This window comes from Podarcis filfolensis (genome assembly GCF_964270895.1).
Source record: "Podarcis filfolensis genome assembly, chromosome: 2".
Lineage (NCBI taxonomy): Eukaryota > Metazoa > Chordata > Lepidosauria > Squamata > Lacertidae > Podarcis > Podarcis filfolensis.
Window position 1 is genome coordinate 89,924,931 of NC_139605.1, and position 17,730 is coordinate 89,942,660.

Genomic DNA, 17,730 nt, shown 5'->3' on the forward strand with positions numbered 1-17,730 from the left:
TCCTAAGGGGCAATTACAGCCTCACAGCAGTGAGGCAGGCAGATGGAAGGCACAAAAGCCACTGTATCAACACATGGGGAGGTTATTGTTTTGTTTTGAGTGTGTATTTTGTCTTTTTAACTTGTGAACCACCCTGAGGTCTACAAATGGAGGGCAGTTTGCAGTTTCATAAATAAATATGTTTAAGCCCTGACTACAACATTACAATTCCCTTTATTCAAGCCCACAGCTACAGTCCTCAGCAGATGAACATACAGTCCATGATTGACAGCGAGGAAGACAGCAGAGGGATGGGAGGATATACCATAGTCCCAACTTGATATCTGAGGCTAGACTGCTCTCTCATTGACTCCTCCCTTCACAGGAATGGGATCAGTCCTGTTTTATAACACGCCATAAACGAGAGCTACATAACCCTGACATTTCTGTAGTGCAGCTGAATGGGCGGTCACAACGCCTGGGAACCTGGCAGGCTAGTGCTGAATTTGTGGAATCCTCAGTATTTGTGATCTTGTTTTCAATAAAAGCCCAAAGAGGGTTACAGAGAAAACCAACAATTTTCCATGAAAAGGGGGCTCTTCAGATGTTGCTGGTCATGTTGACTTAGGCCAGTGATGTCCAAACTTTTTTCAAAGAGAGCCACATTTGATGAAGTGAAGGGCTGGATTAAACCAACCGGCGGGCCATTTTAGGCCCCCGAAATAGACTTTGGACATGCCTGACTTAGGCTGATGAGAGCTGGAGTTGTGCAAGTGTATTGCTACAGGTATAGAAGCCAGATAATATTTGGAAAGGACTCCCTGCACTTCTGGTTTAGAACATTTTCATTACTATTACTTTTTGAAGCTAATGTGCTGTAGAAGCTAGGCTATGGTGCTTAGACCATGGGCCAGTCCCTATATCTCATACTGACTAACTACACATGACTGTTGTAAGGATAAAGTGGGGGGGGGGACGCCCAAGGACCCCAACTTGAGGTTCTTTGAAGAAAGGCATGGTGAGGATTCCAATATACATAAACAACTCCTTTAAAATCCAACACCCGGTTCATGCCCAGAGCCTCAGCGCTGCGGCTCATCAGTAATCCATTACTCAGATCTCTGCTTTTCTTCCACCACTCCAATTTGGCAAAAAAATTAAATAGATTGGAGCCAACAGCCAGTTAAATCAATGTAAAAAATTGCATCATTAGGATTCGCTCCCACCCACCCACCAAAAGATCTTGATTTTCTAATGATGAAATTTTCACTCAAAATGACACCTACATCTCCTCTATTCTAACAAGAGGCTCCCTTACTTAACACTTCACACTGACACCCCAATTATCCCCACCCATGTTCCCCTATTCCTTCAATTTCAGAGCTCCCACCGCCCACAGACACACATGCCGAGGTACTTACTGACTGGGGTTCCGCGTGATCTGCTTGATGACCTGGCAGTAAACCTCGTCACACAGATTCTCCTTCTCTTTGCACAGCTGTACAAGGCAGGGAAGCATAAGAGGAAAAGCAGATACATTTTGGAACCTCCTTAATTTACATAGAATAGAAAGACCTCCGTACTGCTTCCTGACTTATCATCTTGCATGGGATTGGGCAATGCAGGGGTCAACAGAGAGGGGTGATGGTTAAGGGAGCATAATGAGGGCCTGTCTTTCTCAAGCTGACCCCTACTTGGCACCTCTTCCCCCAAGGCTGCCATCAGTGGGTTGGTAATATTACCCAACTCCTCCCAGACAATCCTGCCCATCCACTGAGGTCAGTGAAGGAGGCTGTTCTGTGGGTCCCATGAAGTTGTGGTTGGTAGGAACATGGGAGGAAAGGGCCTTCTCTGATGCAGTGCAAAGGATGTGGAACTCACTGTCCCAGGAGATGCCTCTAGCTTGACTGGTCTAAGATGACGATGACCAGAATAATTTTGCAGCGGTTTAGAGTCTAAAGATTTGATTGTGTTGTACTTAAGATAGCAACTCCTAAACCAGAATATTTGAAAATAATTTGGCTCAATAAGCACGTTGCATCTAAAACATGGGTAGGCAAACTAAGGCCTGGGGGCCGAATCCGGCCCAATTGCCTTCTAAATCTGACCCGCGGACGGTCTGGGAATCAGTGTGTTTTTACATGAGTAGAATGTGTCCTTTTATTTAAAATGCAGCTCTGGGTTATTTGTGGGGCATAGGAATTTGTTCATTATTTTTTTCAAAATCTAGTGTGGGCCCCCACAAGATCTGAGGGACAGTGGACCGGCCCACGGCTGAAAAAGTTTGCTGACCCCTGATCTAAAAGGTCCCTCCAACACTCACCTGCATTTGGTATCTTCCAGCTTTTCCTTCCCTTTCATCAGCAGGTATTTGGCCAGACATAAGAATTAAAAATCGCTTGCTGGATCAGGCCAATGGCCCATCTATTCCAGCATCCTGTTCTCTCAGTGCTCAACCAAATGCCTACGTGAAGCCCACAAGCAGGACTTGAATGCAATGGCACTTTCCTGATTAGCTTATTTTATTTACTTTTTACTTTGCTCCCTGATGCTGTTCTGTTTCGGCTTCCCATATTGTGTATTTTAAATTGCTTTATCTCTGAGGGTTGCTTTTTTTTAATTAATGATGTAGGGGTCTCCCTGTTTGAAGCAGAAAGGCAGGATAAAAATCTCATTATCGATAGATTATTTACTTCCCATCCTTATAGGAGTTGAGCGCTTAGGAGACATTGTGATCTTCCTTTCCCCAAACATTAGCCCATTCTGGTCGCCATCACCCACGCAAGCCCATCATAAAAAGAGCCACAAACCTGGAGGATTTCATAGACATAATCAACCTCATCTTTGCTCTTGAGGCCTGGCTGGTCTCCCATGAATCTCATCAGAGCTGCAAAACAGGAGCTAGCATTAATCTCTGCTCCTACTTCAGAACTGGAAAAGGAAAACAAAGGCACTGGGAATAGTGAAATTAAGAAAATTGTAGCCTCCGTTTCTGCCAATATTGACAAACCAAGGGGAAAGTCAAATGTCTGGATAATGGTTTCTCCCATTAGGGGAGAAGCAGAAATGCTCTCAGGCCATTCCCCTGGTGCCAGAACCGCATAAATGAGACCTATCCCAGAGCTCTGGAAACACAGCCACTGCCACCTCCCCCATTACCAAGCACAAGGAAAAACCACTTACTCAGAAAATTTTTCGTAGCCAGGTCATTCATCTTGCCATCAGAGTAGAACAGGAGTGATTCTTTGATTGGTTCCTGTGAGGTCAGAATACAAGCAGTCAAGAAGAGGCAAAGCCCAAGAAGGCAGCTGATACCCTCAGTGCAAAGTTCAAGTGGGTCTAGTAGAAGTGTGCACACCCTTAATAATTTATTATTTCTATCCCGCCAATCTGGCTGGGTTTCCCAAGCCACTCTGTGTGGCTCCCAACAGAATGTTAAAAACACGATAAAACATCAAACACAAAAAACTTCCCTAAACAGGGCTGCCTTCAGATGTCTTCTAAAAGTCAGAGAGTTGTGTGTTTCCCTGATGGGAGGGCTTCCACAGGGCCAGCGCCACTACCGAGAAGGCCCTCTGCCTGGTGACCCATCTAACAAGCACCATCAGATACTTCAGCACTGACTTCCAAAAGGCAAGCTGCCCGTCTGTCAGGCATCTTTCAACTATCCACATTCCAAGTGATAAAGGAACTACCCAGAGATGACTCCCTTCTCCCTCTGATTTACCTTAGTATGCTGAACCATGAGAGCTGGGTCCTTCTGTTCAGCACTCATCCCCTTCCATCCCAGCCTAGCAGAGACAGAAGATTAGGGTATTACCCAGGAGAAAAAAACATTCAAGAATCTGGTCTGACATATGCCCTACTCTCCAGCTGCTTTGCAGTCGTAGCTCAGTGGCAAAGCACATGCAAACCTGGGTTGCAGGATCTATCCCTGGCATCTCCTAGATTTATTTGGTATCAGGTGACCCTGGAGATCTGGAACAGGTGAATATAGAAGTGAGGAACCCTTTTCAGCCTGAGGGCCACATTCCCTTTTGGGCAACTTTCCAAGGGCCACAACACATGGCATTAGTGGATGAGACCGAAGGCAAAAGTGGGTGGAGCAATGAATGGAGATTTTACCATTTTACAGCAGGCTAGGTTCTACACACACACACACACACACACACACACACACACACACACACACACACAGAGCCCTCTGAATCCTTCATCCAATTTTTCTGAGTTCAATGACACATTTCAGCCAGGCAAAGACACTTGGGATGTGAAGCAGAGGCGTATGGCCCAGGGAGAGCCTTGAGAATTGGTCCTGGAGGGCCACTCACTTGCCTCCTCACAAGGCCCGAGGTTCCCTGCTCTAGGCACTGACAGTCTTTTGTTAGAAGGACGGAACCTGAAATGGTATAAAGCAGCTTTATCTGTTTCCAGCAGTGATTCATAAGCTGCAGTCCATGGACTACCAGCAGTCTGGGAAACAACGATAAAAAACAACAAAAGTGAGTTGAAGGTTTTTTGGTTTTTTTTTGTTTGCTGTGGTGGAAACTTCACAGTTCCCCAGTCTACAATAATAAACGGATGGCATGAAGAGAAAAGAGAGCCCTTTCTAGGAAGAGGGTAGATGTTGCATAACTTAGATGCATATCAATTAATTAACATCAGCCCTGGAAGTGGGGATTTCCAAAGTAACTCCAAATCCTTTCCTCTTGGTCTGCCCAACACTTGAGGTACATGTCAAGTCATGTGGATGAACTTCTCCCCTCTTAATATCCCATGATGCCCATACTTTCCTTTGAAGTGGTATGAAAGAAAATGTCAGACAGGTCCCACCCAGGGAAATTTTGTCATCAGAAAATGTAATGCTATCTTAGCACAACTCCTTTAGATCTTGGTACCACCTCATCATAGTAACACAAATGAAGGCAAGTTAGAAAAGTTAGAAGAATTTTAAAACATGATTTTATTGACATGAGTGTGGAAATATACAAAAGGCAAATCAAATGCTATCTGTAAAATTTGATTATATTCCAAGAAAAATAATTTAAACCGTATTTTATTTAGGTTTACTAAACTCACAAAAAAAATTCAGCACATCATTATAGCACATCAAGAGGGATTTCAGTAAACAAAATGGAGCGAAGAAATAGAAACGGAATAGTAAGGAATTTGCACGATTCCTGGGATTTTGTTGAGAATTCTAGTAAGATGTGGAATGCTAAATTCTAAGGAATGCATCAAATTAAATATACACATTAGCATTTATAGTGAATGTGCTCACGGCCTAGTAAGGACTCAGCAAAGGAAACGTAAACGAAACCATGGGGTCATAGCACTTTTCTTTTGAGTGAGATTCCTTGCTACCTGAAGTAATAGATGGATAATTTAGCATGTAGCCAGTATTTTCCATATCTTATCAATATACTTTTCTGGGAAGGTTGCTGACTAGGGGTTTCAAGCTATTTTTGTGGGGAAACAGGCAAAAACAGCATACGCTGCCATAAGTCTGGATTTCCCCAGATTTTTTCTTCCCGATTTCTGCATGGACACTGCTGCCGACTGCAGTATTCTGGATATGTCCGGGGAAATCTGGATGGATGGCGACCCTATTGCTGACATGGTTCCACTTCCTCACTAGTCATCATTTTGTTGTCATGTAGTTGTTTATGGAAGTCTTTATCCAAACAGCCAGAATGACTGTGTTCACAACAATTCATTAGCATCGCTTTGGAGGACCCACATGGCTTGGAGAGCAACTGTTCTGGCAGACATTCCAAAATCATTGTATTGAAGGAGGGCATTCCCACCAAAGGTGTAGGTAGGTGCCCATTTGTCCACATTCTTTCCAAAAGTGTTTGTTAGAGTTTGGAAGTATTCACAGGAGTTGAGAGGTTATATACCATCAGCTGAAAAGCATCATATGGGAGCTTCTTTGTGTTCATTTTGACAGCGTAGCAAATGAATTCTCAAATGGGCAATGCAGTCATTATCTTCCAAACTCTTGTCCAAGTAGCCCAGCTCCCAAACACAAATGTAAGAGTGGCTCTCTTACAGAAGGGGTGTTCAGAAGATATATTTATGGCTGTTATAATATTCATTGCTGATAGGGTAGCTGTTCCATGGATATCTCCAGAGACACAAGTGAGTGTTCGGCTGCCAATTTGATATGAAGTTGGTTTAAAAAGCATGTAGTGATATAGAGGGAGAGGAGCAGGCTCAGCTTTCTTCGGGTTATCTGCGTGAAAAAGAAGGTTCTAGAAGTATTCTTACCTTTGAAATTTCTTTTTTCCAGTGAGTCTCCTACTCTCATCAATGCTTTTTCCACTTGTGTGTGTGTGTGTGTGCTATCACTAGAAACAGTACATTTCTTGTTTCAAAGGCCCTAGGGCAATACAGTAAGCACACAACTTATGCGTGTTTAATGTGTGAATTCAGCTTTACGTGCTTGGAAAACTTTTATTTTATTTTATTTTTTAAAGGAGGCAGAAGTCTAGGGGGGAAGACTTTGGCAATTGCACCCAATGTGTTTTGACTATACACAATTGCTCCTAGTAGAGCTCAGTCAGCAGAGCATCATTATTATTTTATTATGTGTATACCAGCCTACACCCGCAGGTATAGGAGCAGGAGACTCTTAATCTCAGGGTTGTGGGCAAAAAACCTCTACAAATCTATGATTTTGGCTTTAGGAGCAATCCCTGGAGTGTAACCCCTGCGTAAGTTATGTGCTTAAAGGTAAAGGGAGCCCTGACCATTAGGTCCAGTCGCGGATGACTCTGGGGTTGCGGCGCTCATCTCACTTTACAGGCCGAGGGAGCTGGCGCTTGTCTTCAGATGGCTTCTGGGTCATGTGGCCAGCATGACTAAGCTGTTTCTGACGAACCAGAGCAAGCGCACGGAAACGCCATTTACCTTCCTGCCAGAGCGGTACCTATTTATCTACTTGCACTTTGACGTGCTTTCGAACTGCTAGGTTGGCAGGAGCAGGGACTGAGCAACGGGAGCTCACCCCGTCGCGGGGATTCGAACTGCCAACCTTCTGATCGGCAAGTCCTAGGCTCTGTGGTTTAACCCACAGCGCCACCCGCGTCCCAGTTATGTGCTTACTATACAAGTGGAATGGTTTGAGTTTGCCGTTATGTGCTTACTATACTGCAAACTCAAACCATTCCACACGCCTACATATTCTGAAATATTAGTAACCTAAAATAAGTGGGTACAGAGAAGGTTGGCAGGAGGGGAGAGGAAGAATATCTGCGCCCAAAGAAATTTGGGGTGGGTGGGGGCAAAGACCTTGCCAAAGGACATGCCCTCCTTGGGAACCCTTTTGCATACAACTTCTTATGTGGAGGTGGGACAAAAAATATGGCGTAAAGCTGGAGGGGTAAGGAGCCTGTGGTCTGCAGCCTAATGTCAGGCAGCCCTCAGAGACGGAGTGGCAGTTTGAAAGAAAGAGCAAAGCTACCGCATCTTGCAGTCTTGCTGCAAATTCTACTCAATTTTGGCCCTCTTCCCACCCACTTTCAGCTGGGAGCCCACCCACCATTGCCTTTAGCTCTGCCTGCTATTGGCTGCGACCTCCAGTTGACTTTTCCCATTGGTCAAAGGTCCTTTGCAGGAAAGAAGGTTCCCTACCTCTTGTATAAAGGAAATAGAGAGAGGGGAGGTCAGCAGAGTGTTATTCGTTTAAAATATTTTAATCCCATCTTTTTAAAAAATAAAATTAAATTAAATGGGATTGGGAGTACTGGCTAGTGTTTCGATGCCAACCATGTGTGAAAAAGCCGCATACATGAGGAGCAACCATCCCATAACAAATACCAATCTAGAAGCACCCACAATAATTAAGGACCTCTGGTGCATATTACTCACGCGGACTGGGCTTCCTGGAAGTGTGTTGCGGCAAACTCCGCCATGGTATAGTTGCAAGGAGGAGTGCTGGCTGTTGTACTATTGACTTCTGACTCCAGGCTGGAGGTCAAGTTCTGATGGGGCAGGAAGAGAAAACCTTCATAATAATAATAATAATAATAATTTATTATTTGTAAGCCGCCCAGAGTGGCTGGGGAAACCCAGCCACTCTGGGCGGCTCCCAACAAAGATGAAAAACACAGTGGTGCCCCGCAAGACGAATGCCTCGTAAGACGAAAAGCTCGCTAGATGAAAGAGTTTTTCGTTTTTCGATGTGCTTCGCTAGACGAATTTCCCTATGGGCTTGCTTCGCAAGACGAAAACGTCTTGCAAGTTTGTTTCCTTTTTTGTAAAACCGTTAATACCCAGCGTGCATTGCTTGAAGAGGTGCAGTTGCGACTTGAACTTCGAGGAGCAACACATAGCACGCGGTCTGGTAGCCTTTGTTGAGGTTTTTGAGGACTTTGGTGATTTTTGAAGCTTTTCCAAAACTTCTTTTGCATCCATTTGGTAAGTTAAACTTTTAAAACTTTTTTGGGGTTTTTTGGATTTTGGATTGGGGTGTTTGGAATTCAAGGACTTGGTGTTGGGGAGAGGTTTGCAAGAATCTGGGAGCTTGTGTGGTTTTTTTCTGCATTTTTATGATTTTCTGTGACCATTGGGCCATGTGGTTTTTTTAAAAAAAAATTCTGGTTTGAATTTCTGTGTGGTGGGTGGCTGGGGGAACAGTTGGGGAGAGGTTTGCAAGAATCTGGGAGCTTGTGTGGGTTTTTTTGCATTTTTATGATTTTCTGTGACCATTGGGCCATGTGGTTTTTTTAAAAAAAAAAATCAGCACCAGCGCAACACACGGAAACGCCGTTTACCTTCCCGCTATAAAGCAGTACCTATTTATCTACTTGCACTTAAGGGTGCTTTCGAACTGCTAGGTGGGCAGGAGCTGGGACCGAACGACAGGAGCTCACCCTGCTGCGGGGATTCGAACCGCTGACCATGCGATCGGCAAGTCCTAGGCGCTGAGGTTTTACCCACAGCACCACCCGTGTCCCTATTTTATAACTAAGCCAATCATAAATAAATATTTTTATAAGCAAATAATTATAATTAACAGTAGTCTACATATGCTTCCAATAGCAAAAAAAATATATGCCCAAACAACCTTTCTCTCCCACTGCAGAACTCTTTTGGAGTTCTGTATTTCCTCACAGACCTCTCAAATCCACAGGCCCTACTCCCTGTCAGAGCATTTCCCCCCACCCATGAGAGGAACTGTAGAATCATTTGCCGCCGCCGCCGCCGCCGCCGCCTCCTCCTCCTCCTCACAGCCTGCCTCACCTCCTTGCTAATGTTTCTCTCCAGCTGTGTTTCTCTCCTTAGGCTCTTCCTGCCGGCTTCCTGCCGGTTTGTACGGTTTGGATGGAAACTGTGGTAAGTGGGAGCTGCCACCGGCTGCACCATGCTGGAAGGGAAAAGGCCAGAGCGACCTCTGACGGAGCCAAACTGCCAGCCTGTGGGGAAAAGAGGCTGAAATTCACATCTGGACATTTGCGGACGGGGCTGCTTATGAAGTTTCCCTTTCTCTACCCAGCTTCTAGCTAAGTTGCTTCCGAGCCTGTATTTTCTTATGAAACCCTGCACTTCACACATATGTTTAATATATTGTTATGAATGGATGCACACAGATGAACAAAAAATAAAATAAAAGCACCCAGTAATTGAATTTTGTATCAGCAGGACAATTCTGGCTTCCTTTTCCTTTCTTCTGTTTTTTACAATTAATACTCTGGATTCATCAGTTGTCTTGTTTTCTCCACCCACCACCTCCACTGTCTGGCGCTTTCAGGGGAAAAAATTAGGGGACTGTCTGCCTTTTTTTGGAAGTTTTAGGTTTTTTTAAGCACAGCACTGCAGAGTCATCCAAGTGAGTGCTGGCTTCTAACCTCCTTTTGAAAACAACCAAACCTACGATAATTTTATGAAAAACTTCTCTGAAGCAGAATGGAGATGGTATCACAGGGATTAGCCAATCCATGCTGTGCACAGCTCACTCTGGCTGCAAATGGGAAGGCCAGGATGCCTTGGAGCTTGATCCTTAAGAGCAAGATTGAGCAGCTGGTTAAGTGCAGTACACTCCCTGCTCAAATCATTTGTATTGGGATGTTTTAACCGACCAAGTACTATGCTGCTATGTCTGTAGCAGGCATGCAAGTTGCTAAGGACCTGGAAATGTGGAAGGAACCTTTGAACAATAATGTGGTCTTTCACGGCCAGACCCTCTCACCTGGCTCCAATCCCTCCATGCGCAGTAGTTGGATGAAGTCGCCTTTCTTGAAGCTCAAGAGGCTCTTGTCATCTGTTACATAGCTGCGCAAAGCTATGACATAGTTGGAGTCCTTTTGGTGGGGAGGAGAGAGGAAGGAATAGCACAATTAAGGAGTTGTGGTTATTCTGGAGGTGGTGGCAGTGAGTCCTGTACTTTTCTTTAGCAAAGAGTAAAGGTGTTTTGAAGGCGCTTTCTCTCACCTTTTTCAGTTCAAGCAGGAAGAGCTCCACCATGGTCTTAATCTGCCGAGCCTTTCGAGAGTGAAGGATGAGCTGCTCATCCTTCAGAGAGAACTGAAGGGTGTTGCGGTCCATCAGCTCTAAGGACAGCACATCTGAATAACTGAAAAAACCCAGAGAATATTAGCTGGCCTTTATACCTGGCTAAGTTCAGTGGCTGCACCTCGCTAAGTCCCCTGGGACCTTCCTAGCCTTGATGCCTCTCGAAAGAAACCCGAGGTTGGTGCACATATAATAGCAAGCAGAAAAGGTGCCAAGACATGGGCAAGGAGAGAAGATGCAAAGAACAGGGAAAGAAGAGGGAAAGGCCATCCTGCCCCATTCCCTTGCTTAGATCATCCCTCCATGATTCCCACACAAACCCATTCATCCAACCAGACTACAGTGTGCCACGATCGGTGTGTTTGCAGAGTTAATATCTCCAGATGAATCAAGCAACTGAACCAAGCCATGTTTCATATTTTCAATTTACACACTAAATGTATTCGATTACTGATTTTAATTGTTTTGCTGCATCTCTTATTCTTGTTTTTGCTTTATTAATATGCATTGTAAACTGTCCCGAGATAAATATTGTTAAGACTGGTACATAAATGCCATGGAGGGGGGGAAATCAGTTGATCTTGTGAGAGAGAATCAGAAGATATAACTATACCAAAGATCTCAGGTGCTGCATGGGAGTTAACGTACACAATACAGGCCCTGAGCACAGGGAAGTGGGCATACCAAATGAAGGGGAGAGATGTTTTGCTATAGCCATAAAGAGCAACATATGTTCTGAATCCTACTGGGAACCTGAATGTCATCAAACTCTCCCCAAAGAGATTTTCCTACAGAGCTGTGCCATTTTGTGAACCGCCCTGAGATCTACAGGTATAGGGCAGTATACAAATTTTAATAATTTTGGATACGTTCCAACATGCAGCCAACTTCTTAGATCTAGATTATGCATTTGTCCACAAAGTGATCAGGTTTGGGTCAACTTCTTGCAGCTTCTCAGCAACCTCATGAACCCAGAACCCACCACCATCTCCTTAAAGCTGGATTTTATTGCCTCTTACCTGTAGCTGCAAAGGGTTTTCAGCTGCTCAGCATTGAAGCTGGCTGCTTTTGCTCTCTTCAGCAGCCTGAGACCCCGGTGAGAAACGCCCAGAATCTGAACATCACTCCCGTTTTCTCCCTTTAATAAAGAGGAGGAGGAGAAGACTGACAGAATGTCTTGCGGTGGCCTAAGGGGCACATTTAGTGCAGAGGTAGCAAGAAGCGTCAGAAAATCCTGCAGGGCAACCAACTCTGAGATGTGTCCATTGGGGGCCAGACCAAGCGAGATGGAGGGATAGAGAGAGAAGCCATTATGCTTAAGCATAATGAAACAGAGCACTGTGAAGGGGGGAAACCTCATTTAAACATAGGGGGAGGCGTATAAGGAAAATATAACTGTGTGGTGTGTTCCAGGTGTCCTATGTCTCATTTAAACCAGGTCACGTCACTTTGTGTGAATAGCATTGGCATGCTGCGGTGGGTGGAGGTATGGCCCAGACAACTTATCATGCTTAACACTCCACACCTAACAGCTGCTGGCCTTGGTGATTCCAGTGGTGGAGTGCAAGCAGATGGCCTCATGTTCAACCCACGGCAGTTCACGTGTAAGAAAAGAATACTGGAAGTGGGTGCTGGAAAAGGCCCTTCTCTGCTTGAGACCCTGGAGATCTGCCACTAATCAGTACACTGGGCTCGGCAGATATATATATAGCTCAACTAGAGCCAGCGCTTTCTCGGCCGCGGCTCCGATCTGGTGGAACGCTCTGTCACAAGAGACTAGGGCCCTGCGGGACCTGACATCTTTCCGCAGGGCCTGCAAGACAGAGCTGTTCCACCAGGCCTTTGGTCAGGGCGCAGCCTGACCCCCTCCTCTGGCAATCTGCACAGAATTTTGCTTAATGGTTGCCATAAATTTGATTTTAATTTGATTTTAATTAATTTTATAATGAATGTTTTTAGAATGTTGGATTATTTTGATTGTTGTTAGCCGCCCTGAGCCCAGCTTCGGCTGGGGAGGGCGGGATATAAATAAAATTTATTATTATTATTATTATTATTATTGAGCAACCATTAAGGCAGCTTTCTATGTTCCTCGATAAGGAAGCAGAGCAGCATGAAATGCTGAACAGAAAAGTTATTGCCACTCAACTAGCTGTTGATTAAACTGGGCTGGAGAACTTATTCACCAGGGAAAGGGCAACACGACAGTATCTCCTCGCCAATGAGCTCATTTCCTAAGTGCAGGGAGTCTCCCCCTCTCAATACGCACATTGGCCAGCTTTCAAATATGCAACCTCCCAACTGCAGCATTAAGTTGTTCAGGTACAACAAGTTTCACACACACACACTGGATTATTCTGAATGCATTTGGTTTGGCTTTGAGGATGTGTTAGACCTGCTTGAATAGTACCACCTTGTATATATGCAGAGCATTTCAAGCATTCTGAGATAGTCACATAAATTACAGTGGTACCTCCGGTTGCATACGCTTCAGGTTACAGACTCCACTAACCCAGAAATAGTACCTCGGGCTAAGAACTTTGCTTCAGGATGAGAACAGAAATCGTGCTCCGGCGGCACAGCGGCAGCAGGAGGCCCCATTAGCTAAAGTGGTGCTTCAGGTTAAGAACGGTTTCAGGTTAAGAACAGTCCTCCGGAACGAATTAAGTACGTAACCTGAGGTACCACTGTATTTCCTTATTACATTAGCCCTGTGAGGTACTATTTTCTTACTCCATCTCCAACCCTTGCCCCCAACTGCTTGAAGATAGGACACTGAGGGGATCATGGCTTGCCTAAGACACCATACAATCAGGTAACGGATGGGATGAGCTTTAACTTGAAGCTTGTGGCTTCACAGTTGGGCTGATGAGCACTTACTGTTCCCAACCCTAACCCTGCGGAAAGCCATCTAATTAGACTTTAATTTGATTTTGACCTGTTTTCAGGAGGTAATTTAATTACTGTTTGATTTTATACTAATGTTATATATCTGATGTTAGCTGCCCTGAGCCCGACTTTGGCTGGGGAGGGCAGGGTATAAATAAAAAATTTTGTTGTTGTTGTTGTTAGTTTAACTGTTTAAAACATTCCAAGTAGTGACCTAGGCAGAGTCAACACCAATGTTGAGTAGTAGCTAATAATAGGGTGAGGGACATAAACGAATCACCCACCCAACTCGCAAGCAAAACCCAAGAGAGTCTCTCCCCCGCACCCTGCCCCACTACAGGAGACAAGGTCCCAGGTCCCTCAAGCAACAGCTAGCCTGACTTACCTTAACTGGGAAAAGGCGAGAGAAATAGTTGGCCCAGTTATCACGAGCAGCTACCACAATCCTCTTCTTTATCCCATCATCTAGAATGGAGCTGGCATCCATGCCCACCTGGAACTCCACTGGCAAGGATGCAGAAAGGAAAACGTTTCATCAGCAGAGACAGGAAATGGCTTAAATTTGTCATTAGTAGTCTTAACAGAGTTAAGCTGTGCTAACTCTGCTGGAGAAATGGGCTCGTACATTTAGTCAGCCCCCTTAGTTAAGCAGCACCAAACCCCAAACGTTTCAAGCAAGGAAAGCAAAATTCTAGAAGCAGGAATCTGATATTCTGATAGCAAAATCACCACCCCACTTCTTTCTCTCACCTCTCCCCACCCCCCGCCACCAAACCCCACAATGCCTATGATAGCAATGTCTCACCTAATGTAACTGAAGACAAAGACGTTATATGTACCTCTGTTATCCGTGAAAATCAGTAAAAACTTTTTTTTTTACTATTTAAATGTTGCATTAAATGGTTGTAACTCACCCTGGGATTTTAGGGTGAAGGACAGGTAATAATACTATATCTGCAGGAATGTAGAGGCAACTCTAACATCTGTTGAATCACACTTGTGGAATGAAGAGGAATCTTAGGTGGTTGTTTGATAAGTTAATAAAATACCGAGGCAGCACAAAGTGTGCTATAAGACAGGATATGCACATGACAGTCCACACACCCCTAATGCACAGCCTGTGACAGATGCATCCAAGAAGCCTTTTTAATTCCAGGAAGAAACTGTATGTCCCCAAGATATATGGGGCGTGGGTTAGGGTCGAGTGGTTGGAGAGGGGGCTGCTTACCCAACAGGTCTTTCATCTTACGCTTCTCCTCTTTGGAGATCCGAATGCATGACTCCGAATAAGTGTCTGTCATGATCTGAGAGGGAGCAAAGAAGATTGACTTTGATTAGACTCACATACGTCTTACTGGAAATGTCAGTCCAAGAGCTTTGAAGCTCAAAGCTCAAAGCAGAAAGCAGGTGCATGGATTTAAGAAGGCACAAAAACCCAAGGAGAGGAAAAAGGGGAAAGAAAGAAATGTGCAGATGCTAATGGACCAAGAAGAAGGAAAGTGAGTTCACACACACCCTGCCCCCGATGCTGCTCACCTGGTCACATAACAAATTTAAGCAATAAGGATGACTGAAGTTTTCCTTGGGGTAAAAAACCTGTTGGGAAACAAACACAAAGCTGTCTTCAAAACATGTAACCATTTCTCTCTCCATCCAAGCCAACCAGTGATCCAGTGCACTGGTGTGAGTTAATTTTTTAAGGACACAGTTTTGACTGAAGTTCAAAGAAGAAGAACAGCCAATTCTTTACACAACTCACCCACCCAACACACTTGGCGTAGGGAGAGTGAGGAGTCCCATTCTTGCTCTTCATCTCCTGTCTTCCTCAGGGCAAGGCATGCAAACATGACATAGAGAGTCCAAATCAATCCCTATTATAGTGTGTTGATTTGTATCTGCCCTGGGCCTTGTGCTCATCACACCTATTCAGAATTTATTTTCCTCCTTTACCATTCCCAGGAGTGTTCCTACTCCAAACCTGCAGAATTTATCACGGCGGGAGAGACCATGAGGCTGTGCCATCGCATGTCTTTACCACAACACTTGTTTCGTTGCGCTTCCTAGAACGAGGGAACACACTGAGATGGTTCAAGCTCAATTTGAAAAGCAGGACAAAGCAGAGCAGTGTCCGTGACAGGTCACATGACCAGGATTCCCAGCTCTTGTGAGATGCTCCCATCGCAGATGTACACGGCAAAGTCGGATTAACCAGTTCTCCCACTTCCAGAAAACAGCGCTGGGATGCAATGGACCTTGACATACCTCTTTGCGTAGGAAGAGCTTCCAAGTAGGGTTGGCATAGGAGAAAGTAACACTAGCAGAGTGTCCTAAGAGCTGGGTTCTGATCCCGCCGTCTTCCACCACTGTCAGAGCTGAGTCTAAGTGTAACAAAAGGGATGTCAGAAGAAGGGATTTTATTATTATTATTATTATTATTATTATTATGGTTGTTTCACCATTTATATGTCACTTTTTCACCAAAGCAGCCCTCAAAGGGGCTTACAAATCAATATATTGTGGTACTGCCAAGATATTCACTATCCACCGTCATGTTCTCCCCAAAATAAGAAAGCATCATTCATCTAACGCCCCTTTTAGGGGTTTCAGTAAAGATTGTTGTAGATTTGTTGAATTGTTCAGATTTATAGCCTACCGTATCCATAAGGTAGGTAAAAAGCTTTCTAAAACAACAACTTACTAAAAGGGAAGTGTTTTTGCTGGTTGGGTGAATTTCTAAACTGCCCTACATTACAAGGCTCCCCAGGCTGTGTACGATTTAAAATAATAAAAACGAACACAAATAACTGAATAAAAGAACAATACACAGAAGCTAAAGCCACAGAGTAAGCAAAGTCAGCAATATCCTGAAGAAGACATTTAAGACCAGCTAACAGTCCAAGCTGGAACCACTGCCTGATGTCAAATAGATAACAAGGTAGACGTCATGTCAGCTTCTCAGGGGAAGACGATTCATATGTTGGGCACTGAGAAAACTCTCCTTGGTCTCCACCTGAAGAGAGACTCAAACAATGGCCTCAGATAATATTTTTTATTAAGGGTTTTATAAAGAATAATGATACACACAATAATAAAAATGGTGGTCTTTGCGATGAAAAGAAGGGCTTTGGCAGAGGCAAGTGGAAGAAGACATTATTTCTAACAGGCCCCTTATCGATAATGACCAGCACTTTGAATTGTGGCCCATACCACAGTCTTCCCCAACATGTGGCCCTGCAGATGCTTTGACTACAACTCCCATCAGACCCAGGGAAGGCTGCCCCAAGGTGCATACACACTACAGTGGTACCTCTGGTTACGAACGTAATTCATTCCGGAAGTCCGTTCTTAACCTGAGGTACCACTTTAGCTAATGGAGCCTCCCACTGCCACCGCGCGATTTCTATTCTCATCCTGAGGTAAAGTTCTTAACCCGAGGTACTACTTCTGGGTTAGTGGAGTCTGTAACCCAAAGTGTTTGTAACCCGAGGCATTTGTAATCTGAGGTACCACTGTACATACATTTAAAACACATTTGAATCACATCCTTTCCACCAGAAAACTGCAGTTTAACCTTCACGGAGTTACTATTTGCAGCAATGCTTAATAATAAATCACAGTGCCCGGGATTCTTTGAGGACAGGAAATGTGCTTTGAATGGATAGCGAGCACATAGCTCTGCACCCTAAAGATGAGCCACAGATAATCAGCAGGCACAGGGGATGAGAAGATCAACTCACTAATCGCAAAGTCAAGGCTGCAGAGTCTAAGCTCCTCCACATACCTCTCATGCCAGTTTCTTCTGAAGCGTAGTCCGAAGGAAGGGCTGGTGGAGGTTGCAGGGGGGGAGGAGGAACCTCCGGGTTAGGAGGGGAGGTTGGTGGCGGCCGAGCAAATAGGTTAATGAGGGGCAGCTGCTTTTCTTTGATGGAGCTGGACAACTTGCCAGGTGGTGGCAGTGGAGGAGGAGATGCTTGGGGACTCCCCTCTGGTGATGCAGAGGACAGCTGTTTGCGTAAAGAAAAAGCAAGGCGGAGGAGAAGCGTTTTAAACATGGCCACAGGTCACACCTGCAGTCCTAGAGTAGCAACATGGAAGGCTGAAGAGCAAACGAACTGCTTAATTTAACCCACTTAGCAAAGCTTTCTGGCAGTAATCTCGTAAACTACAGGAGACAAGAGGCATCAGTGTCGCTACTTCTCTGGATAACCCACTCCAGCAGGCCTGACTGGAGGGTTAACGTAACCATATCAGTAACAAGACTCCAGGTGACTTGGGTGTGGCAGGGAACTTACCCCAAAAGTGAGCTTATTGCATTGTAAAGCAACAACGGTTTGCCTTCCAAGGACA

The 17,730-nt window shown here is 44.8% G+C and overlaps 1 protein-coding gene across 5 annotated transcripts in view; it reads right to left on the minus strand.

Annotated features, from left to right (window-relative positions):
- Positions 1-17,730, minus strand: part of MYO15B (myosin XVB) — a 78,930-nt gene that overhangs the window by 18,801 nt on the left and 42,399 nt on the right. For all 5 annotated transcript variants that reach the window (XM_083598030.1, XM_083598032.1, XM_083598029.1 and 2 more), the window contains 14 exons: positions 17,165-17,387; positions 15,646-15,761; positions 14,920-14,979; positions 14,612-14,687; positions 13,769-13,887; positions 11,514-11,632; positions 10,414-10,555; positions 10,172-10,283; positions 9,226-9,398; positions 7,852-7,964; positions 3,707-3,770; positions 3,163-3,235; positions 2,790-2,866; positions 1,401-1,477 (listed from right to left, as the gene is read on the minus strand). In XM_083598030.1, coding sequence (XP_083454156.1) covers positions 1,401-1,477; positions 2,790-2,866; positions 3,163-3,235; positions 3,707-3,770; positions 7,852-7,964; positions 9,226-9,398; positions 10,172-10,283; positions 10,414-10,555; positions 11,514-11,632; positions 13,769-13,887; positions 14,612-14,687; positions 14,920-14,979; positions 15,646-15,761; positions 17,165-17,387 — 1,544 coding nt within the window. The remainder of the gene's footprint in view (positions 1-1,400; positions 1,478-2,789; positions 2,867-3,162; positions 3,236-3,706; positions 3,771-7,851; positions 7,965-9,225; positions 9,399-10,171; positions 10,284-10,413; positions 10,556-11,513; positions 11,633-13,768; positions 13,888-14,611; positions 14,688-14,919; positions 14,980-15,645; positions 15,762-17,164; positions 17,388-17,730) is intronic.